Source organism: Canis lupus, chromosome 13 (genome assembly GCF_048164855.1).
Source record: "Canis lupus baileyi chromosome 13, mCanLup2.hap1, whole genome shotgun sequence".
Lineage (NCBI taxonomy): Eukaryota > Metazoa > Chordata > Mammalia > Carnivora > Canidae > Canis > Canis lupus.
The window spans coordinates 24,800,360-24,825,417 of record NC_132850.1 but is presented as its reverse complement, the minus strand read 5'-3'; the positions used below and the strand labels follow the sequence as shown (position 1 = coordinate 24,825,417).

The 25,058-nt window shown below is 34.0% G+C and overlaps 1 protein-coding gene across 19 annotated transcripts in view; it reads left to right on the top strand.

Moving 5' to 3' along the window:
* Window positions 1–25,058, top strand: part of PPFIA2 (PTPRF interacting protein alpha 2) — a 468,314-nt gene that overhangs the window by 374,872 nt on the left and 68,384 nt on the right. For all 19 annotated transcript variants that reach the window (XM_072772907.1, XM_072772923.1, XM_072772912.1 and 16 more), the window contains 5 exons: window positions 4,695–4,830; window positions 6,671–6,891; window positions 16,974–17,211; window positions 20,839–20,868; window positions 23,975–24,105. In XM_072772907.1, coding sequence (XP_072629008.1) covers window positions 4,695–4,830; window positions 6,671–6,891; window positions 16,974–17,211; window positions 20,839–20,868; window positions 23,975–24,105 — 756 coding nt within the window. The remainder of the gene's footprint in view (window positions 1–4,694; window positions 4,831–6,670; window positions 6,892–16,973; window positions 17,212–20,838; window positions 20,869–23,974; window positions 24,106–25,058) is intronic.

The following is a 25,058-nucleotide window of genomic DNA, read 5'->3' as shown; positions in this document are numbered from 1 at the left end:
AAATTTAGCCATACTCATCTTCTTTGACTCAATTCCTCATGTTGAAAGAAAGAAGCAGTGACATAATTATTTACTCTCTAGATAGATGGATCAATCTTGATGATTCACATATAAATTTTTTTGGTGCTTAGGGCCTTTTATTTAAAGTGAATAAGAAATCCTACAAGGATTTACTCATTTGATCATTTATTTATTAGACAAGACAATCACATCAGCTAATTGAAACTTTTGACCACTGAAGACTTCTAGAAGTCCATTTTTCTTGGTCTCATGTTTATCCTAAGAATGTTAGCTCCACAGGGGCTGGAATTTTGGGGGTTTTTTGGTTGCTATAATCTCAGTACCTAAAACAAATAAACAAACAAGCATTAGTATATTATACTCTCAATAGGTATCATTGAATGAATGAATACCTAATAAAGCATTTTTCAGATACTCAGGAAAGATCAAAATTTAAAAAATTCTAAAGGTGCTTATATTCTCTTTAATGTAAGTATTAATAAAAGTAATGATTTAAGTATTAATAAAAATAAAGGTGCTTATATTCTCTTTAATGTAAAGTATTAATAAAAATAAGGTTCAGTATTTTGAGTATTTCTACCTTCAATTTAATATAAGAAACACAGTTCTGCAGGCATAAAAACACCCAAATAACTTTTCAAAATGTAAGTCTTTAATTTAGAAAATCATGTTTATTTTTCTAAATGCTCTGTTATGATTTATGTATCTGAACTAAAACTATCAATTTAATGATACATATTCACATGGTGACAGAGATGATGATGATGATGGTGTTGATGAAGAGAAGAGCTGATAAAATATCAACAGAGTAAATACATAGAATGAGCATCAACAAGTCAACAAATTTAGTGTTTTTTAATGGAACCAAATGGCCGTTTTGTTGGATTTTTGAGCTTTGGTCTTAGAAATACAGGGTTGTATAATAAAAGGGTGAGTGAGGGAGGGGAAGAGCCAAACAAAAAACAAGACTGTTAAAAATAGAGAACAAACTGGTGGTTACCAAAGGAAAGGAGGGTTAGTAGAAGGGTGAAACAGGTGAAGAAGATTAAGAGTAAACTTATCATGATGAGTACTGAGTAATGTATAAAATTGTTGAATCATTATATTGTACACCTGAAATTAGTATAACACTGTACATTAATTATACTGGAAGTAAATATATACATATGTATCCTTGGGGAAAAAAGAAAAAACAAGAGTTGTAGAAGTATTGTCTTAAGGTTCATCACTGCAATGAGTCATCATGGACAGCCTAATAATGTGACTTTTATCCACAATGAAGGATCATCGTGGAAACTTGGAAACAACATACGAACAAATTTCTTTGATACAACACCTGTAGTAGAAACAAAACTAGACCAAGAATAAGAAGACCAACATTCCTAGATCTGAGACAAATTAATTACTAGCTGTTTGATTTTGGAAAGCCCGTTTTCCTTAATAAGTTCAAATTTTATATGTATTTTATATGAATTGTGTATAAAATAATATGACTATCTCACAAGCTTGCTTTGCGAGGTGAGCAAAGGGTTTTATAAACAGTAAAGCACAAATATACAATATTATAGGAACTATTGATAGATAAACGGACAGGATGGAATTTATAGTATGTTATAGGATAACAGTATTTATTGAACAGCAATTACTTATCAAACATTCATGCTTCTGAGTACACAATTTAAAAGGTCATAATAAGGGGATGCCTGGGTGGCTCAGCAGTTTAGCGCCTGCCTTCGGCTCAGGGTGTGATCCTGGAGTCCCGCCATCAAGTCCCGCATCGGGCTCCCTGCATGGAGCCTGCTTCTCCCTCTGCCTGTGTCTCTGCCTCTCTCTCTGTGTCTCTCATAAATAAATAAATAAATAAATAAATAAATAAATAAATAAATAAATAAAATCTTTTTAAAAAGACATAATAAAGGAGAGAAGATGCATGAGAATGTCATTGATCTTACAGGCAGAGACGGTAGGAAGAGAGGAGCTAAAGTTAGTGAATATCAGTAACATATTCTCTACTAGTACCTCATCTGAGAATAATAAATTGAGTTCCAGAATGGCTGGAGAAAGTCTGATTTGGCTCAACTCTGAAGAAAGGTAGGATCTGGGTCATTGGAAGGGACAATGGAAGATATAGCAGGAAGCAGAGAGATGGATAAAAGATGTTCTTTAAGAAAATTCAGACTTGATTTGTCTATGGAAGTTCTTTGGTGAGGTTATATGCAAGAGTAACAGAAGATTCAGGTGAGGAAACTGCACAGGTTCTTGTCTAAAAGAACCAGTGACTATATTGTAACTTTGACCTCCAAGTGACTAAATATTGTACACCGAAAATTATTTAAAAGTTGAAATATATGGAAATATTGCCTCTGATTTCTGTTAGTAAAGTGGCTCACAGAGCTGAATAAAAGGAGACAGGTGAGAAGTAATGGCTTTAGATGAAGTATAAGCAATGAGCTCCTCTACAGTTGATGTTGGTTCAGGTCTTTGTTCTTTCAAGATCAATTAAGCACTTTCTACTTGCAAGAAACTGTGCAATGGGGATATAGTGGTAATAGTGATGATGAATACATGTTTCAAATGGGAAATACAGAGATACTATGAGGACTATTACAGTAAAGGGAATACCAGGGGCTACAGTAGTATAAGACAACAGGAATTTTAATCTGAGACATTAAAAATGTTAAACACTTAAATTCGTGAAGACTATTTGCAGCAGAAAGGACAGTATGTTCAAAGGCTCGGGATCAGAGGAAAGTGTGAGTTGTTTGAGAAATTGAAAAGAAGTCAATATGGCTAGATGGAGAGAGACAGGAGGCAGTAACTAGAAGTGAAGCTAGAAAGTAGGAGAGTTCTAGATTGTGGAGGGCCTTGTAAAAGGCCATTGAAGAGTTTTAAGTGCTGTGTCAATAGGAGCAGATTTGCATTTTGGTTCATGTTTTTATAAATGGCCTGGAGTTGAGAGAGAAAACAAGAAAATGATACTCCTAGGATGATGAGTTATAATTTTAGAATCTCCACTCTGATGACCATAAAGACACTACCCAAACAGTGACAGGCAAAAGGTACCCAGAATATTCTGAAGTAGATAGTTTAGACTGTATTATAATTAATTTCATTGATTCATTATCTTACCAGTATTTATCAAGTGTTTATTTATGCTAGGAATACCCCCTTAAGCATACAGTGGTGACTAAAAGTCTGGCCTTTGTCTTCATAAAACATAGGCTCTGTTATAGAGGCCTATTTATGAGTATGACCTGGTTCGTTAGTTTTTATATATGACTAATCCATAATAAAACCAGTTTGCTTGATTAAATTTCAAGTTCACCTCTATAAAAAAAAAACAATATCTGTCCTCTGCTTAGTGGATGATTTCTTAGTTCATTTGCTTTAAAGTTCTATTTGACAAAACAAGGATTTCCATCAGTTAAGTCAATGTCTTCTACTGTTGCAGAAACTAGACTTTACCTACCCTTTTCTCTTCTTTTTTTTGGAGGGGGGTGTTAATAAATTTATTTTTTATTGGTGTTCAATTTGTCAACATACAGAATAACACCCAGTGCTCATCCCGTCAAGTGCCCACCACCCAGTCACCCCCAACCCCGCCCACCTCCCCTTCCACCACCCCTAGTTTGTTTCTCAGAGTTAGGAATCTTTCATATTCTGTCTCCCTTTCTGATATTTCCCACTTATTTTTTCTCCCTTCTACCTACCCTTTTCTAATCTTGCCAATCATTTGGAATTGTTTGGTTTTTTTCCTTTACTTTTTCCACAGAGAACTAATAGAAAGAGCGTAGATCATCAGGAGCCCCAGTTCCAGAGAAAATACAGCATTAAGCATATTTTCTACTGACAATTGATCATTTTATAGGACATCAAGCTGTCACTGTTATCATCATTATTATAGCAATAAGCTGAATTTGTTGTAAATCTATATAGAAATAATTTGTCTAGGGAAACCTTTATTACACTTTGATTACAGTATACTTTATTATCATGGTTATTGAAAATCAGTGTGATAGTATTTTTCAGTTGGAATTTTCCAACTACTTCATCTCTGAGCAGATTTCAGACTCAAATGTGCTTATCAAAAGATTTTTCGTTATTGTCTTATCAAAAGCTGAAATCCTATTTTATTTAAAAATAAGTTTATTAACCTTGAGTCAATCTGATTTTAAGTATTTTATTAATTTCCATAGTAGAACTCTGAAAAATAGAGAATTCTAGAACCCCTAAAGTATACACATTTTACTGTTAGATTAGTAGGGAATATTTACAACAGGTACAACAATAAACAACATATATTGATCTGTACACTAAGTAGTTGAACTAAAGAGTATTGCCAGAATTGAAGCCAATGGATCTTAGTTGTCAGTCTTAACACATCTCATTTTACTACCACAGTTGAAAATGATAATTAATGAATAGGCAGGGTTTTCTTTTTTATATTCTAAACAGAAAATCCACTTAACTTTCAAGAATGGACCTGGGACCAGAATTTCTGACACAAGCCTCAGAAGAGATCTTAAAGAGTCATGACAATTCCTTGAATTTTTTTTCTTTTTTCTTGAGAGTTTATGCTTTATTTAAGCAAATGATAGTGATTTTCTGGGAAGTTTAAGTTTTGAGATTAGTTACATTGCATATTGCCTTTTTTATTTTTTTCCTTTTTCTAGAACTCATCTAGACACCTCAGCTGAGTTGCGGTATTCCGTTGGTTCCCTTGTGGACAGCCAGTCTGATTACAGGACAACTAAAGTAATAAGAAGACCCAGGAGAGGCCGCATGGGTGTACGAAGAGATGAGGCAAAGGTTATTTTTTTTTTTATTTCAAGTCTTTGATGATTCTAAGTAAATATACTGCTCCATCTTGGATAGAATTTTAATATGAGAGAATTCAAAACGCTAGAAATTTTAGTTTCAAGTGTGACACATGACATATTTTTATAACTTATGTAAAACCGCTGCTAGGTGCCAGAAGTTGAACTAAGCCTTCCCAGGTGTGTCCACATAACCTTATGAATTTGGCGCTATTTTTATACTAGCTTCAGACATAGAAAAAAATGAAGCTCAGAAATTTTAAGTGTTCAACATTATACAGCCAGCAAAGTGATAGAGTCAAAACTTGAACCTCTATTTATGTGGTTTCAAATTCCACGGTTTTTTTTAATCCCTTATGCTGTATTGCTAAACAAATGGACTTTTGCTTGGCTTGACTTACACAGTGATTTTCATATTGTCAATTAAAATGGATTAAATATTTTAATTATAATTACTATTTTAATAAAACTTTGAAGAAACTGTACATAAACTATTGAAAGTGTTATAGAGAACTCTTCATGATAAACTCAGGTGCGAGTCTTTATTCAATCAGTTTGTAAGCTATGTATATTGTCAATTTATAGTTGAATTTTACAGAGAAGTAATTTAGTTCCTTTGTGACTTAAGTATTGTTTGTTCTTCCCAACCACCTTTATCTGTTGAATACTATATAACCTACTTGTCCTTATTTGTACACAGGTTCTTGATACCCTATGTTTTTTAATTGGTACCTGTGTCATCCCTCATAGCAGGCATTCAATATCTCTTAAATGAATGAATAAGAAGTGAAAAAATGAAGAATAAATGAAGTCCATCTTAGTTCTTTTCTCATTTTTAGATGATAAATAAATTAGTGCTGCTTGGTACCAAAACAATTTGTAACAAATGCTAATTCAGGTCCTTAAATATTAAATAAGTACTCTGGGAAATATCATGTGGTCCCCCACCAAAAATCATTTTACATCACCACAAAAATAAAAACCAATTTTTTAAAATGCAAAAAACTCTAGGTCCTCTCTCACATCCCTTCCGCCCCTATCCTCAGATCCCAGCTTTGAAAGACACTGGCAGATAGGTTACTGAGGATTTGTATCGGGGCACCTGGCTGGCTCAGTCAGTAGAACATGCAACTCTTGATCTCTGGGTCATAACTTTTAGCCCCACATGGAGTGTAGAGATTACTTACAAAAAAAAAAAAAAAAAAGATTTTCATTCACATGAGGGATTTATTATATCAAATAAAAAACCATAGTCCTATAAATTAGTGTGCCTTGGGCTTAAAAAAAAATCAGTGAACCATTTAAGTGATCAGAGCAGTGGAGATGAAATTAAATCACTTTTCAATATTATTTTAATTATACTTTGTAAGAATCTATGTAAATGAGGGTTGGGAAGAGAATTATTATATGACTTGTGTGATAATATTTGTAGTATCAGCCTATAATAAGAACGTGTAAGTAAGACTAATTAGTAAAAGAGATGGAAATGCCTCAATACAAGTGAATACAGATTGTTATATTTGGAAAGAAGGAAAAATGTTTCAGACATAGATGCTTTAAATGTTGAGTTGGGGTTGAACTGGAAATCATACTTAAGGTTATCATCATCATTCCTGTGAAAATTCTTGATGTTCATGCTAACAATTTCTGCCAATTACTTCAGATGCCAATGAAATATTTTATAAAAATAATACATTAAAATGGTAATAATCAACTTTTTTCCTAGGTTAATTATAAAGGCATGTGTGCCTTTTGTTGATATTTTTCAGAATAGTGCTTTGATAATGAGCAGTATGATACATAGGATAATTACTCTTATATTTACCACACAGGTGAAATCTCTTGGAGATCATGAGTGGAATAGAACTCAGCAAATTGGAGTGCTAAGCAGCCACCCTTTTGAAAGTGACACAGAAATGTCTGATATTGATGATGATGACAGAGAAACTATTTTTAGTTCAATGGATCTTCTCTCCCCAAGTGGTCATTCTGATGCCCAGACTCTAGCCATGATGCTTCAGGAACAATTAGATGCCATCAACAAAGAAATCCGGTGAGTTCAATTTTTTTTTAAGGGGTTAGAAGACCTTGATACTAAAAATGTCATAATTAGACCAGAGGCACTGGCATCATCTGAGAACTTATTGGAACTGCAGAATCTCATACTCACACTGTACCTACTGAATCAAAATGCATTTTCATAATATTCCCAGGTTATCTGTACATGTCCTGTATAAAATTAGGACAGTTTTTATAAGGAACATACATGAAACATATGCCAACTAATGATATTAGAGCAATGTAAAAGAATAAAGATAAAATATTCTCTGATGAATTTGAAGGCACTTTTTACATTAAAATTTATTATTTAAATGATATTTATGATAATAAGGTACCTTCCTAAGGTACATTTAACATTGTCATAAAGGTACTAAATAACATGTGATTAATGTGCGGGTAGCTCTTTAAAAGTATTTAGACATCAGAGTGAAATTAACTAGGACTGAATTATTTCATACTAGATGCGAAAAAATACACTTATCACCACACTGGATAACAGATGGTTTCCAAAGAGTAGATTATTACATTATCAAGTTGAAGTTGTACAAGTAAACAATTCAAACATTGAGAAACGTTGATAATTTCCAATTTTAACTTAATATATACTTTCTTAAATCCTAATGACATTAGTAGTCTTTTTTTTTTTTTTTTTTTTTATCATTGACTTTACTAATCCCAGTGAAGAACCTAACTGTGTCTGGTGGATTTACAGTCTTCCAAGTATTGGGAAACTAATCCTAACTAGTTTTTTCTCAAAGGATGAATAGTTTTCACTATTTTGAGCCATGGTTTGTTTTTCTGACTCTAGCTAAATCTGCTGGCGTCCTAATATGATTCACATCTATACAGTTCTCTACTATCATTAGCCTATTGCAAATTATAATAGGTTCTCATGTAGATGACAGTACTTTCTTCCTGGTTTCCTCATGGTGTCTGGATTCCCATCTAATGCTGAGTAACACTGCAGCAAGAGAAGACTTTTTACAAATGTGCTTATGTAAAGTTACCTTTTTACAGACGCTTCAGTTGCTCTTAAGACAAAGAACAAAATATTCCATATTGTCTACAATGCCCCACCTTCCTCAGCATTACCACCTACCTGATTCCATGTTCCATTATACATGACTTCCAATTCTTTAAATGTTCCTTGCTCTCTCCTTTGTGGTTACTGTCCCTTTTTTCTGGAACATTCTCCTCATTCCACACCATCATGCCCTAATTTTTCACCCTCTTTACTCCTACCATGAACATAACCGCCATCCCATGTTTTGTCCTTCAGTTCATTTTACTGTCCGTCAGTCCCTTACCTTCATTAGATTTTAAATTATGTAAAAACAAGAATTGTATCTTGTTTTTCTCACGTTTTATATCCACATCATGATACTTTTCTTGATAAATAATAAGTGTTTCCTGAATATTTGATTAGTATAAATAGAAAAAATAATACAGAACATAAATTCAAACTGAATCACACTTTTTAATGCTATGGAGCTGATTTGACACACTGGATAGTTTTGAAATCAAGTATGTATCTCTGTGATTTTGTTTTCACTGAAAATATATACACACACCTTCAGTAACAATGTATGTCCCTCCGAACTCAACTTTCTTAGATTAGGATAGTAAAGCCCAGTTATAATCTTGGCCTTGACTAATTAAGTTCATACCCTTTTATATGTTTCCTTGCTGACCCTAATAATGTATTTAATATAGTTTTTAATTTGTAAGAAATTAAGAAGTACATACAATTCAAGTATATAGAAATATTCAAAAGAAATAGGCACCTTGGACAGCAGGGGAAGATGGTGGAGTAGGAGGACCATAAACTCACCTCATCCCATGGATACAACAAGGTAAGACTCCTACCAGTGTAAATAATCCAGAAAATGATCTGAAGACTGGAAGAAAAAATTCCACAAATAAAGGTAGAATATATCTGTAAAAATTAGTTGTGGGACTCACAAAATAAAAGGATGTAAAATATGACACCATATACCTAAAATGTGGTGTGAAGTGAATTAAGAATGGGTTCAAACATAAGTAACTATCAACTTAATATAGACTTCTAATGGTAACCACAAATCAGAAATCAGTAATGGGTATGCAAAGAATAAAGAGAGAGGAATCCAAGTGTATCACTGAAGAAAGTGAAGAAATGGAGGAATATTTATCTTGCAACTGGATGTCAAGGGAAACCAGGGTAGCAATACTTACATCAGAAAAATTGACTTGACTTTAAGGCAAAGACTATTAACAAGAGACAAAGACACTATATAATAAATAAAGGAGAAAATCCTACAAGAAGATATAACAATTATAAATATGCACCCAAGACAGGAGCACCCAGATATGTAAAACAGTTAATAATAAACATAAAGAAACTAAACTATAGTAATATGATAATAGAGGGGACTTGAACTTAACTCAATGGATGGATCATCCAAACAGAAAATCAAGAAGGAAACAGTAGCTTTGAATGACACACTGGACCAGCTGGATTTAACAGATATATTCAGAACATTCCATCCTAAAACAACAGAATACACATTTTTTTTTGGTGCATATGGAACATTCTCCAGAGGAGATCACATATTAAACCACAAAACAAATCAACAAATTCAAAAAGATCAAAGCCATACGATGCATCTTTTTTTACCACAACACTATGAAAGTAGAAATCAGCCAAAAGAAAAACCTAGAAAGAGCACAAATACATGGCAGTTAAATAACATGCTACTAAATTAAAAATTAGTGGAGAAATTAAAGAAGAAATAAAAAATTACACAGAAACAAATCAAAATGAAAACACAATGGTCCAAAATCTTTGGGATGCAGCAAAAGCAATTCTAAGAGGAAAGTTTATACTAATGCAGTCCTACCTCAAGAAGCAAGAGAAAATCTCAAAAATCTAACTTTACACCTAAAGGATCTAGGAAAAGAACAAACAAAATTCAAAACCAGTAGAAGGAATGAAATAATAAAAATTAGAGCAGAAATAAGTGATATAGAATATAAAAACAGACAAACAAAAACCAATAGAACAGATCAATGTAACCAAGAGTTGTTTTTTTTTCAAAGATCAACAAAATTGATAAACCTCTAGCCAGACTCATAAAAAAAAGGCCCAAATAAACAAAATCACAAATGAAAGAGAAGAAATAACATTCAACACCATAGAAATACAAACAATTGTAAGAGAATATTATATGTATGAAAAATTGTATGTCAACAAATTGGACAACCTTGAAGAAATGGATAAATTCCTAGAAACATATAACCTACCAAAACTGAAGCAGGAAGAAATAGAAAAATTTGAACAGACCGATAATCAGCAATGCAATTGAATCAGTAATTAAAAAACTCCCAAAAAACAAAAGTCCAGGACCAGATGGCTTCATGGGTGAATTCTACCAAACATTTAAAGAAAAGATAATACCTATTCTTTACAAACTATTCCAAAAAAATACATAAGAAAGGAAAATTTCCAAATCCATTCGTTTTTATTTGTTTAAGATTTTATTTTATTCATGAGAGACACAGACAGAGACACAGGCAGAAGGAGAAGCAGGCTCCCAGCAGGGAGTCTGATGTAGGACTGAATCCCTGTACTCTGGGATCATGACCTGAGCCAAAGGCAGATGCTCAACCACTGATCTTCCCAGGCACCCCCAAATCCATTCTGAGGCTAGTACCACCCTGATACCATAACCACATACAGATATCACAACAGAGAGAGAGAACTGTAGGCCAATATCTCTAATGAATACAGATGCAAACATCCTCAACAAAATACTAGCAAACCAAATCCAACGATACATTAAAAAAATCATACCATGCAATCAAGCGGGATTTATTCCTAGAATGCTAAAGTGGTTCTATATTTAGAAATCAATCAATATAATATATCACATCAATTTAAAAAAAAGGATAAAAACCATATGGTCATTTCAATGTATGAAGAAAAAGCATTTGACAAGGTATAATATCCATTCATGATAAATGCCCTCAACAAAGTAGATTTAGAGGGAACATACCTCTAAAACCTTTACATGAAAAATCCACAACAAACATCATACTCAGTCATGAAAAACTGAGAGCTTTTCCCTTAAGATCAGGAAAAACACAAGGATGTCCACCCTCACCACTTTTATTCAACATAGCACTGGAAGTGCTAGCCATAGCAATTAGACAACAAAAAGAAAGGGAAAACATCCAAATTGTCAAGGAAGAACTAAAACTTTCATTAATTGCAGATGACATGATACCATACATAGAAAACGCTAATACTCCACCAATAAATAAATAAATAAATAAATAAATAAATAAATAAATAAGCAAAAAAAAAAAAAAACTGCTAGAACTGATAAATGAATTAAGGTGACAAAATACAAAATCAATGTACATAAATCTGTTGAATTCCTATACACTAATAATGAAGCAGCAGAAAGAGACACTGAGAAAAAAATCCCATTTGTAACTGCACTAAAAAATAATAAAATAGGTAGGGATAAACTTAAGGAGGTAAAAGACCTCTACTCTGAAAACTATCAAATGTTGATGGAAGAAATTAAAGACAATGCAAGAAATACAAAGACATTCCATGTTCATGGATTAGAAGAACAAATATTGTTAAAATGTCTATACTACTCAAAGCAATCTATAGATTTAATGCAATCCCTGTCAAAATACCAACAATATTTTTCACAAAACCAGAAAAAACTGTCTTAAAATTTGTATGGAACCCTGATAGACCCCGAATAGCCAAAGCAGTCTTGAAAAAAGAAAATCAAAACTGGAAGTATCACAGTTATATTACAAGGCTTTAGTAATTGAAACAGTATGGTTCTGGCATAAAAATAGGCACATTTTCAATGGAACAGAATAGAAAACACAGAACTAAACTCACAAGTATATGGTCAGTTAATCTTCAACCGAGGAGGAAAGAATATCCAATGAGAAAGTCTCTTCAACGAATGGAGTTGGGAAAACTGGACAGCTACCTGCAAAAGAATGAAACGGGGGATCCCTAGGTGGCGCAGCGGTATAGTGCCTGCCTTTGGCCCAGGGCACGATCCTGGAGACCCGGGATCGAATCCCACGTCGGGCTCCCGGTGCATGGAGCCAGCTTCTCCCTCTGCCTGTGTCTCTGTCTCTGTCTCTCTCTCTCTCTGTGTGACTATCATAAATAAATTAAAAAAAAAAAAAAAAGAATGAAACGGGACCACTTTTTTACACCATACATAAAAATAAATTCAAAATAGATTAAAGATCTAAATGTGAGACCTGAAAACCTAAAACTCCTACTAGAGAGCATAGGCAGTGATTTCTGACATCAAACATAGCAACATTTTTCTAGATAGGTCTCCTGAGGCAAGGGAAGCAAAAGCAAAAATGAACTATTGGGACTACATCAAAAGAAAAAATTTCTGCACAGTGAAGGAAACAATCAACAGAGCTAAAAGACAACCTACAGAATGGGAGAAGATATTTGCAAATGACATATCCAATAAAGAGTTAGCATCCAAAATACGTTAAAAATTTATATAACTCAACACCCCAAAAATAAGTAATTCAATTTTTAAAAATGGGCAGAAGACCTGAACAGATATTTTTCCAAAGAAGACATACAGATGGGCAGTAGGCACATGAAAAGATGCCCAACTTCACTAATCTGGGAAATGCAAATCAAAAGCACAATGAGGTACCACTTCATACCTGTCAGAATGGCTAAAAACAAAAACACAAGGAATAGCAAGTGTTGGTGAGGATGTGGAGTAAAAGGAAGCCTTGTGAATTGGTGGGGATGCAAACTGGTGATGCCCCTGTGGAAAACATTATGGAGGTTCCTCAAAAAGTTAAAAATAGAACTACCCTAAGATCCATTATCACAACGCTATTTACCCCAAATTACCAAAATACTAATGCAAAGGGATACATGCACCCCTCTGTTTATTTCAGCATTATGTATAGTGACCAGACGATGGAAAGACCCCAAGGGTCCATCAATAGATGAATGGATAAAGAAGTGATGTATACATACAATGGAGAATTATTCGGCCATAAAAAGAATGAAATCTTGGGGCACTTGGGTGGCTCAGTCTGTTAAGCATCTCACTCTTGATTTTGGCTCAGGTCATAATCTCAGTGTGGGGAGATTGAGCCCTGCCTCAGGCTCTGCATGGAGCCTGCTTAACATTTTCTTGCTGGGAGTGGGGGGGGGGGGCGCTGAGGGCCTGGGGGAATGGGGGTGGGATGAGGTAACTGGGCATTAAGGAGGGCACTTGAAATAATGAGCTCTGAGTGTTGTATGCAACTGATGAATCACTAAATTCTGCCTCTGGAACTAATAATACACTATATGTTAATTAAATTGAATTTAAATTAAATTTTTTTTAAAAGAAAGAAATATGTTGCAGGTGTACAACATAAAAATATTTTCCCTCTCCTTCTGACCCTCATCCTCCCTCATTTGTATGTGCACCTGCGTGCACGGTCTTTCTCTCTCTCAAAAAAAAAAAAAAAATGAACAAAATCTTGCCATTTGCAACAACGTGGATGGAGCTAGAGTGTATAAGCTAAGTGAAATAAGTCAATCAGAGAAGGACAAATACTGTATGATTTCAGTCATATGTGGAATTTATGGGAAAAAAAAAACAATGGGCAAAGGGAAACTAAGCAAAACAAAGGAGCAGAGGGGAAAATGGGAGGCAAACCAAGAAACAGAGGCTTAACTGTAGAGAACAAACTGATGATTATCAGAGGGGAAGTGGGTGGAGTGATAAGTGAACTACGTGATGGGTTAGAAGAGCACGCTCCTCATGATGCGCACTGAGTACGGTGTAGAGCTGGTGAATCACTATGTTGTACATCTGAAACTAATAGAACACTATATGTTAACTATACTGGAATTAAAATTTAAAAACTTAATATAGAAAAAGAAATAAGCATCTTCGTAAAAACCGTGACAGTATTTTCATGAAAACTACTAACACTAACTAGAATTTATTTCTGGTTAAGATTTTTCTTCTTTCACGAACTATTTTAACCATTAAAAAAAAAAAAATCCTCCTAGCTGGTTTCCTAATTTACTAATTCTCCCTTAAAGAAAGGGATCAAATTACTTCATCTGCCACTGCCCTGCTTGTTAATCTGTGCGTCTATAGATAGCTACTATTTGGGGTGCCTTACTTTTGTGGTCTTATTTATTATTTCATCCTTTTGTAGGATTTATATGGGACTCTCTTCCCAACACATTAGGATATTTCAGAGGAAATCTAATTTCTTTCTTTCTTTTTCTTCTTTCTTTTTCTTTCTTTCTTTTTCTTTCTTTCTTTCTTTCTTTCTTTCTTTCTTTCTCTCTTTCTTTCTCTCTTTCTTTTTCTTTCTTTCTTTCTTTCTTTCTTTCTTTCTTTCTTTCTTTCTTTCTTCTTTCTCTTTCTTTCTTTCTTTCTCTACATCAGAACTCTAAAGATCAATGGATTGTCATTTATTTTTCTAAATAAACTGAACATATAGGTAGCATTGGATTTCCTGTTTAATTAAACTTCAGTCTACTTCTTACTCAGCTTATCTCTCTAGATTTGACTCTCCTTTATGATTAATACAATGCCTAGAGTTCATAACTACAATTTATTTATAGAAAAAACATTTCTTCTGAAAGTCATTTCCCACCAATCATCTTAAAATACAAAGTTTATTTTCTTTTATTTTAAGAGGAGGTGGTTTTTCCATTGGAATGTGTTTAAAGCATTAATAATGTGCTATGTTACCTGATTAAGCCTTCCCTTGGGATTCTGATCTTTGGGTGAACTTAAAGTGCATCCATGAAAATAAACTTCAAAGTAAGAGAATTCATATTCTTTTTAAAAATATTTTATTTATTTGAGAGAGAGAGGGAGAGCAAGAGAGAGAGCAGGAGTGGGGGTTGGGGGCAGAGGAAGAGGGACTAGCAGACTCCCCACTGAGCAAGGAGCCCAGCGCAAGGCTCCATCCCAGGACCCCAGGATCATGACCTGAGCCAAAGGCAGACACTTAACCCACTGAACCACCCAGGCACCCTACAGTTCACATTCTCTGTGAAACTGAACTTATAATTTAGAATAAATGTGCCTCAGTATTTTTTGACTCAAGTTTTCGAGCAGTTTAAGGTTCATGCAAAGTTGAGAGTTCATGCAAAGTAGAGAGATTTCCCATCTATGCTCTGACCTCACACATGCAAAGCATCTCTTACTGTTAACACCTTTAACCACAGTAGTTTATTAAAAGTGGTGCACCTTTACTGACACATAATAATTACCCAAATTCCATTGTTTACATTACAGTTAACTCTTGATGGTGTACATACTGCGGGTGTGGAAAATGCATGACAAGATTCCAACATTATGGTGTCATACAGAGCATTTTCACTGCCATAAAAACCGTCTGTGCTCTGCATATTCATCCCTTCCCCCACCCTGATCACTGACAACCACTGATCTTTTTACTGCACCCATAATTTTGCCTTTCCCAGAGTATCATAGACCTGGAATCATATAGTATGTGGCCTGTTTAGATCGGCTTCTTTTGCTCAGTCTTATGCATTTAATGTTTTTCCATCTCTTTTCATGGCTTGATAGCTCACTTCTTTTTAGCCCTGAATAATATTCCATTGTCGGTATAAACCACAGTTTATCCCTTCACCTACTAAAGGAGGTCTTGATTGCTCTCACGTTTTGTCAATTACGTATAAAATTGCTATAAACATCTGTATGCTGCTTTTTGTGTGGATATAAGTTTTCAGCTCCTTTAGGTAAATACCAAGGAACATAATTACTGGATGATATGGTAAGAGTATATTTAGTTTTATAAGAAACTACAAGACTGGTTTCCAAAGTGAATATGCAGAAAGAAAACTTTGCCATGATCATAACCTTAGAATTAAGGACTATATATCATAGGAGATCACAATAAGCCATTTGTGGTTAAGAGGAAACTAAGAGGAGGTTACTAATCTCGATTTCTTAAATCAACTACTGGTACATAGTTTCATTATAACCATATACAAAATGTGTATACACTCAACTTAAATAAGATATTATTAAAAAAATAACATATTGCAACCCAACTGAAGCTCTTTGTTCTTTGCATCTTTGTAATAGCTAATTTATATATATTCTTGAAGCGTCTCCTTAAAGAAGAGTAATTAGTGCTTTGTCGTCTCAAAAAGGATTAATAGCAACAGTTAAAACAATTTCTTTAATTATGTATGCATGTGTCTATCTACCTATGGATAGATCATCTCCATAGTATTACATTGCCTGCTGCTTATTTTTTAGTTGACTTGACTAAGTAGGTAGCATTAAAAAAAAAGTCTCAAAGTTTTATTTGACCAAATGATAATTATGAATGACCATTCATTGAAGGTTCTGTCAACTGTACTTTTTCATCAGGTAGGAGGTAAAATTCAAAATCTTTGTTGGGACCTGAGTTTCTAAAATTTTCATTCAATGACACCTCATTTCAGCTGTAAGATTAGGATGAGTGGCAGAAAAAAAAAAGGATTAGCAGCAGAAATGATCTAGGCAGGGGATCCCTGGGTGGCGCAGCGGTTTGGCGCCTGCCTTTGGCCCAGGGCACGATCCTGGAGACCCAGGATCGAATCCCACATCGGGCTCCCGGTGCATGGAGCCTGCTTCTCCCTCTGCCTGTGTCTCTGCCTCTCTCTCTCTCTCTCTCTCTGTGACTATCATAAATAAATAAAAGTTAAAAAAAATTAAAAAAAAATTAAAAAAAAAAAAAGAAATGATCTAGGCAGGCAAGGTTTTAAAAGCGTTAGCAGGTGAGAAAAAAAAAAGTTTTAGCAAGAGGTAGTACAGAAAGAGTTAAACTAAAAGTGGGGAGTAATTGTACATCATTTGAAAAAACAAAGGATTTTCTAAATTTCAGCCAGAAAGTCTCCAGAATTTATTGAAAGTTATACTGCCTTCAAGAAAAGGATGTAAAATGTTCACAGGGTTATTTACTCATTTATTTATGTGAATTCCAATTACTATCTTAGCAGCATGAAATGGATCCAAATTAAGCTGTATCTTTCAGGCTAATTCAGGAAGAAAAAGAATCTACGGAGTTACGCGCTGAAGAAATTGAGAATAGAGTGGCTAGTGTGAGCCTGGAAGGCCTGAATTTAGCAAGGGTCCACCCAGGTACCACCATCACTGCCTCGGTTACAGCTTCTTCGCTGGCCAGTTCATCTCCTCCGAGTGGACACTCAACGCCAAAGCTCACCCCTCGGAGTCCTGCCAGGGAAATGGATCGGATGGGAGTCATGACACTGGTATGATGATGTACACAGAATATTTGCCCCCATTAGGTTTAATGGTTCATTAGCTGATACTTACTGGGTGTTTATTCTAAGGACCTTCTTTGGTTTTTATGTTTTTTTCTTTTTTTTCACAGCATCCATATGTAGTAGGTGCAACTATTAATCCCATTATGAGATGAGCAAATGTAGCCTACAAAGGTGTCCTTTTCTAAGGTCACATGATAAGTAAATAGAAGAGCAGCAATCTAAATATCACAGCAGAATGACTTAAAGTATTAAGTAAATTTTTACTGATGATATCTTGATGAAATAAATTGTGACTGGGTATTTTATTTTTAATGCAATAAATCACAAAAAAATTAGTATATTTGGTTCAATAGAACAACATGTAAAGTTAACATTTTAAATATAGATAATATAATTTTAATAAGAAAAACCATCAAAAATAATAGTGCAATTTCCTAATTTTGTTTTAGAATTTCATGTCGACATGTTTACCCTTCTTTATTCTTTAATTCTTTATGTCATTTATTTTTATATTTGGGATTAAAAGTTGGAAACCTAAATTAGGAGGTACCCTGAACCTAACTGAGAGAAAATCATAGTGCCCTTTGCTAGAAATAATATAGAGACACCTTTAGAAAAAATGATGGGAATGACTACTAAATGGTATAATGTTTAGTCACTTAATTCTGATGATAACATCTATAAGTCTGAGGGTATCACTGCAACAATGAGTAGAGGTACCTAGGATCTGAGAGCGTGAGTGAATAGCTCATGTTCAACACAATAAGTGGAACCAGATTTTTCTTCAAATTTACTGACACAAAAGCATGTACTATTCTGTCCCTTTTTTGTAATTACTTGGGTATATATTTAAATGACAGTAATGAAGACTTAAATATTCTGAACTATTTTTGGAGGCAAAATTCTATTTTTATAGTGAATATTAAAACTATACTATTAAAACAATAAAATTTTAACTAAAAATGAGTTTGAGGATAGAAATTAACTAAAAACAAATCAATGAAATAATAGTTTATATTATACACTGTAAAACTAGCAAAAATATAACAAATGGAGGAGAAATTAATGATACTACGGAAGAATATGAAGTGTATATAGTGTTTCTAAATATAGCCTAAAGGCTGTGAAGCTACTATAAATGTGTCACAATATCTATATCTGTGTTTTTCTGTATGTATGTAGAACATCTGAACAAAAAACTTAATTCATTTTCTAAATGATATCTTGCATAAATATGTTGCAATAATGTGTATTATAGCTAATAAATTGTAAAAATTCTTTTCATTGGAATTGATTTATATAAATGCACATATATGCACATATTTATAAAGACATTTTATTTTTTAAAAAGATTTTATTTATTTATTCATGAGAGACACAGAGAGAGAGGCAGAGACACAGGTAGAGGGAGAAGCAGGCTCCATGCAGGGAGCCCGATGTGGGACTCGATCCCAGGTCTCCAGGATCATGCCTTGGGCGGAAGGCAGGCACTAAACCGCTGAGCCACCTGGGCTGCCCAAGACATTTTATATGTATATAAAATACTCTCACTTCTAGGGAAAAGTACCTTATGGATTCTTTTTTAAATTTTATTTTCACAAAATTTGTTTGCATGTAAATTAAATATGTTTTTTCTTCAATTTTACAATTGAGAATTGAAACAGAAAACTATTTTTATGGTGTGGCAGCATTTTTCATATTTAAACTCTTTACGATTATGGACTTCCATACAATAAAGTCAACTTATATAAGAGAGAAATGACAAAATTAAAAAAAAAAAAGGAAACATTTACTTTCTTAAGTCATTGAGTCCTCTATTCTGTGCTCATTTCCAGACTTGATATTAAAATATTTTTAAAATAGACATCATAGACAATGCCCAGTCAGGAGAAAGGACATCTAATCAGAACTGACCCCACCTAGACACAGCACCAACTTTTAGCCAATGTACTAAGATGTACCCAGTATACTGAGCTACATTATAATTTGCTTATTATAGAAATCTAGGAACCATCAATCTGACTTTATTAACTAAACAGGGTATTGTCTCTGGCTTAGTTTCTGTTGATATTTGCTACATGTATTGATGACTTGCTTATTATCAAAGCTACAGTAAGAATCTTGTAGCACAGAGCAATTAATTTAGCATTCAAGGCAAGGAAGCTTTATTATTATTATTATTATTATTATTATTATTATTATTATTATTTCTGTCCTGCTGTTCTTCCTTACATTTTTGCAACATAGTGTTTTGCTCTTTTAAAAGTATTTCCGTAAACATTAGTATCATAACCCTTAGTAGTGTTATTATTTTATACTAATAAAATAATGTATTTCTAATCATTTAGACATGATGTTTGTATATATATGAAAAAGATGCCACAGCTTTCATGCATTTTTGAGCAGTTAGTCATAAATAAATCAGTGGTAAATGAAGATTATTGTATTGTAATTAGAGTACTTAAACATATTTAAAGCATTTCCTGAAGGTAAAAAAAAGTACTTAAAATGTCCCATATCTGACTCAGAAAAACAAGAAATGAAATCCAAGAAGTCCTTATCACATAATAAAACTTTATCGTTAAATTCACCACTGCTACAGTGAAAGACAAGCAGATTTTCTTTTACCTGGAGAAAATATTGGTGGGCATAATTTTGTTGGATGTAATCTGTGTTTGCATATTCAGAGAAAAGTGAAAAATTTTAGGGACAGAAAAGCAGAGACTGAAAAGATATTATATTCCTTCATATTGTGTTTGTTTATATGTTTTGCAAGAATTGTTATTTGTCCTGATTATAGAATGTGCTTTTATTTACTTTCAGTTCACCACAAATCTGTAAGCATAAAGAACAAAACTACCAATATCTAGTTAGAATATCGAGTGGAATAAATCATACAATTTTTCAATAACATAAAAAATATATAAATGTAAATGTAACTAAAATGGAATAAAATTATTTTACTTACACAAGCAAAATTAACAAAGATAATATGTAAATAAGGTTCATCTGAAATCAGAAAGAATTAACTTTTTAAAAAATTCTGTAAAAGCACATTGACAAGAAAACAGCAGCCTTAAAAACATGTTATACTGAAGCCAGAGCTTTTGGCATTTGGGAATGAGAGATTTGTTAGGATGCCAGGAAACATGAGATATGTGAGGAACAGCATCAAGGACCAAGACTCTGCATAGATAGGGCAAAAGAGAATGTTTATAAACTCCATATATGGGCATCGGTTCTTCATTCATGTATAATCTCCTTCATTCCCACTTATGTTTTCTTAGGAGGATATAATCCCATATTTATTTCTGGCTAGATCACCCCATATATGCTTCATATTCCCTAGGGTTCCATGTGTCAGATATCATGCACATATACTTGACCTCATCATGTAGACATGCTCCCCACCCATTCCATCTAAGAAGTTCCCTCTCTGTAGTCACTCTCAGGAGGGTTCCTTTTATAAGGGTTAAGGACATTTATTTAGAAAACAGTAGAATGAAAAAACAAAGCAGTCAAGTTATAGAATACTATTTAAATTTTAACATGGTCAAATGGTACTCATTAATTAGTTCTGTTTTATGTTGCTTTTATTATTGCCAATCACAGCCAAGTGATCTAAGGAAACATCGGAGAAAGGTACTGTAAATATCTTTTATATGATTACTAGTTGAATATTGTTTTTTTCTATGAAAACTTTAAAATGATATTCCCTTTAGTTGAACTATTTTATTAACCTTAAAAAATATTAAAAGCATTTAAGTATTATCGAACTGTATAAATATGATTATAAGAGCAAATACCTCAAAATAAAATTGTTTATGCTTTCTAGAGTAATGATTAGATTATTTGGTGTAAATATCCTAGAATTAGATTGTTTATTGTCAATGTTAGAACAATGTTGCTTATTTTTAAATGTAGGCTTTTGGAATTCAGGTATGTGAGACCAATAGAAGAGAAGACCACTGCCAATGAAAAGATAGCTTGTTACACTTCCCAAGAGGAGGGGGCATGCCATGCTATGCAGAGGCAAAGGGAGGTACCAGCGTAGGTCCTCCTGAGGAAGAAAGAGCTAGAAGAGAAGATGAGTAGAAGTTTCATTGTGGTTTCTGTTGGAAAGGCAAGGCAGGGTGAGCAGGCTTAGGATTGACTAGTTTTAGTCATGTCGGGAGGCTGTAGGTAGAGAGGCCATCTCTGGTTGTCTGCTTCCTGGCCTGGAATGGTTAAGGCAGAGGAATATTACCTCCTGAAGTGTAACAGCCATAGAGAATATGACTTGGTGTACGGGTCCAGACTGATTGATGTGCACATGCAAGGCACACTCCAGGGAAGTAGTTTGCTATCTCTAGCAATTAGCTGGCCCTGGGAGGAGCATTCTGTTCTGGATCTGCAAGACACCAGATGCCAGAGCATCAAGAGTACAGAAATTTAAAAATATAATTAATACACTGCTTTCCTGTTTGGTGTGACATAAGTGGAATAAATATTGGAAATGAGAAACAAAATTGACTCCAGTTCTGATTCACAATATGATATCTTGTTAGATAATTGAGAACAGCAGAGCTCAGACTCATGAAATATCAGATGGGAAAGATTTCAGAGATTCAACCCACTATCCAGTGCATAGATCTATTTTTAGCATCATCAAGATGTGATAGTCAGACTATGTCCAGACACGTCAGGAACCAGGAAACTATTTGTTTTTCTTTTGTCTTTTTTAAATTAAAGAAATCTATATTATAGTTGTGTGGTTTAGATTGATGGAATTTTTTTCTTGAGTTATCATCTATCTTCCTAGAGCATCTTCTCCTTGATACCACCAGTTGGTTCTCAACTGTCAAATTTACCCTGCATAAAGTTCTTATTATTTGTCTCTTTGACTTCCTCTACCACTTGAAACAATTATATTGGGAATATAGAAAGACCTGAGTAGATGATGAATGTAAAAGAAGTTTAGTGGATATAAGAAAAAAAAGTTACAAAGGAAGGTCCCATACAGAAATGCAGGCTCAGGGAATTCAGAAGAAATGGTTAAGAAAGGTAGGCCATGGAAAGAAGACCACAAACTAAAAATTGTTGTATATCAGGCTAAGGAGTTACTTGGTATGATTCCACTTGCCTTCAAAAGAACACATTAAGATAAGTATTATCACATCCATTTTATTGATGAGGAAATTTTGTCCTAGAGAAGGTAAGCAATTAGCACATGTCATTTAACAAATAAGAGAAACCAGAATTGAAATCCTTTTTCCTCTACTTTATTTATACAGTGTAAGTTCTAAGCATGATTCAGACAGTTTGTGTATGATGTTTTTAAAATCTGGTATTTGGGAAGTTGGTTTAGTTTGGCAGTGTGGAGAGAATAAGGCATTGTAGGTGTTGCCGGGGAAAAAAATCTGGAAGCAGAAAGGTCAGGCTTAGCGGAAATAATCGTAGGAAACAATTATGGCTAAATCCTGGGACTGTGAAGACATAAGCACATATTAGGAAGACTTCAGAAATGCATTTTATGAATTTAGATGAGTTGTGGTTTAGAAAGAGTATTCCATAGTATTAACATCATGCTGAAAGTAGTTCTTGAAAAAAAGATTCTTCTGGTGGCACTATGCTCATTGAAATGGAGAGAGGAAATCCTATAAACGTGCCTACATAAACTCTTACAAGCTATCAAGGCTTGGATGACAAAAGCCCAGTCAAACAATTTCATTAACTTTCTCCAGTGCATGAAGTCTTCATCGTATATCATGTATAAACACATTTATGCGGAAGAGCTTAACATAGAAACAAAGCCAAGACATTATGTGGCCATAGGATGAGAACACAGCTGTAAAATTTTTGCTATAGCCGTATCGCTAACTTTTTTGTCCCCAGAACTTCCAGAACTGTATCTTCTAACTATGCTTTCCTCAATCCTTCTCTCTATGTGTATGTATTTTAATGCAGTGATGCCATGAAAAAAAAAATGCAGGGTTGTTGTAAAAAAATACCTCTTTACAATCAACTCGATTGTTGAAAAGTCTTACTGTAATGCAGTTTTAGATGTCTCTTTCTGACAAAATCTATAGTATCCTGAATTGTTCTGGATTCTGAACTAAATTCTTTAAAGAAATCCCTTCCCTTCCCATGAGAGAGAGTGAAATGAAACAATTTGTAAGAATTATATTCTTACCTTTTGTAATCCTTACTTTAGAAAGATTTTTTTTTCAAATAAACTGCCACTCATTTTTTTATACGTCTGGAACACATTGCATTAGCCTGATTTAATGCAGTTTATCTGGTAAATTTGTATTTTTGCCACCTTCTCATCTCACTTCAAAATCTACTTAAAAGATATCCATGTAATGGTAACCTGACTTTGCATGCTTCTTTTTAGTGAATTAGCTCAAATTCAATAATTTTTGTAAAGCATTTACATTCCTGATATATTGAAATGGATTCCAGGATAGGTTTTCATAGTCCCTGGGTATTGATCTATCGTGTTTATTTACTCTGAAATATGTTTTTGTGCAATGTGTCCTTGTTTTTTTTTTTTTTTCTACCTAGAGTGTCTTCACATTTAAACAGTTACGAAACCTACACTCTTCAATAATGTGATTTAGATGTGTAAGACCAATCTGTACCAAGTTTTTGGTTTTGTTTTTGTATTATAATTACCCATATAGTCTTGTTTAATGATTCTCCATTTTCACCAATTTCAGTTGAGATCTAGAAAGAGTTCATCTGATTGTATTGTTTTTGCTTCTAGATTGCAGTGGTGGAAGAAGATGGTCGGGAGGATAAAGCAACAATTAAATGTGAAACTTCTCCTCCCCCTACCCCTAGAGCCGTCAGGATGACTCACACCCTTCCCTCCTCCTACCACAATGATGCCCGAAGGTATGAATCTCCCAGCACACAGCACAAGGCATGCTCTCCTGAAACCATTCCTCTTTATCTTCAGGGTTGTCAAATAGACTGCTTAAAATTTATATGAGAAATTTGACTTGAGCTCTAACTATCCAATAGAGTATTGCCCAGCTCCCTCTGCTCAACATCAGTTGTGAAAAAATAGTTTGCATTCTGAGATCAAACTTTTAGTTTTAAAACTAACTGTGTATTTGTGCTATGATTACTAACCAATTTAGATGAGATTAACTTTCCTGTATTTAGTGGATATTTCTTATTCAAGTCAGGCTAATGGAAGGACTTAGTAGGAAGAATAACAAAAAGCATAAGGGATTCTAGGAAAGGACTATAAATTTGGTTTAAGGGTAAGAATAATTGAGGTCTGAAGAGTCCATAATTGCATTTCATTTGCTTTTACAAGACAGGTATGTATACCATCCTCCAGATGCTGGTGCTGCCAGCTATAACAGCTACTCAGGCAGAAGTTTTTAAGGGAAAAAAAAGAGTATATTTGCCAAAATATTAAAAGAAAAAGTAAGGGATAATACTCTTTTTTTTTTAAGATTTTATTTTATTTATTCATAGAGACAGAGAGAGAGAGAGAGAGAGGCAGAGACACAGGCAGAGGAAGAAGCAGGCACCACACAGAGAGCCTGATGTGGGACCTGATCCCGGGTCTCCAGGACCACGCCCCGGGCTGCAGGCGGCGCTAAACCGCTGCACTACTGGGGCTGCCCAATACTCATTTTTCATAATAACTCATCCTATGGTCCTTTCTGTCTGCCTACAAAATCACAAGCAGATCTCTATAATTATTAATAGTATAAAGAAATCTAAGTGTGCCTTTCACATCTTAAATATATGGTCTTTTACAGTCTTATCAATTGCAGCATCTCTAGACACGTAATTGATATAAGTGAACATGACTCAGCGTTAATATTTTA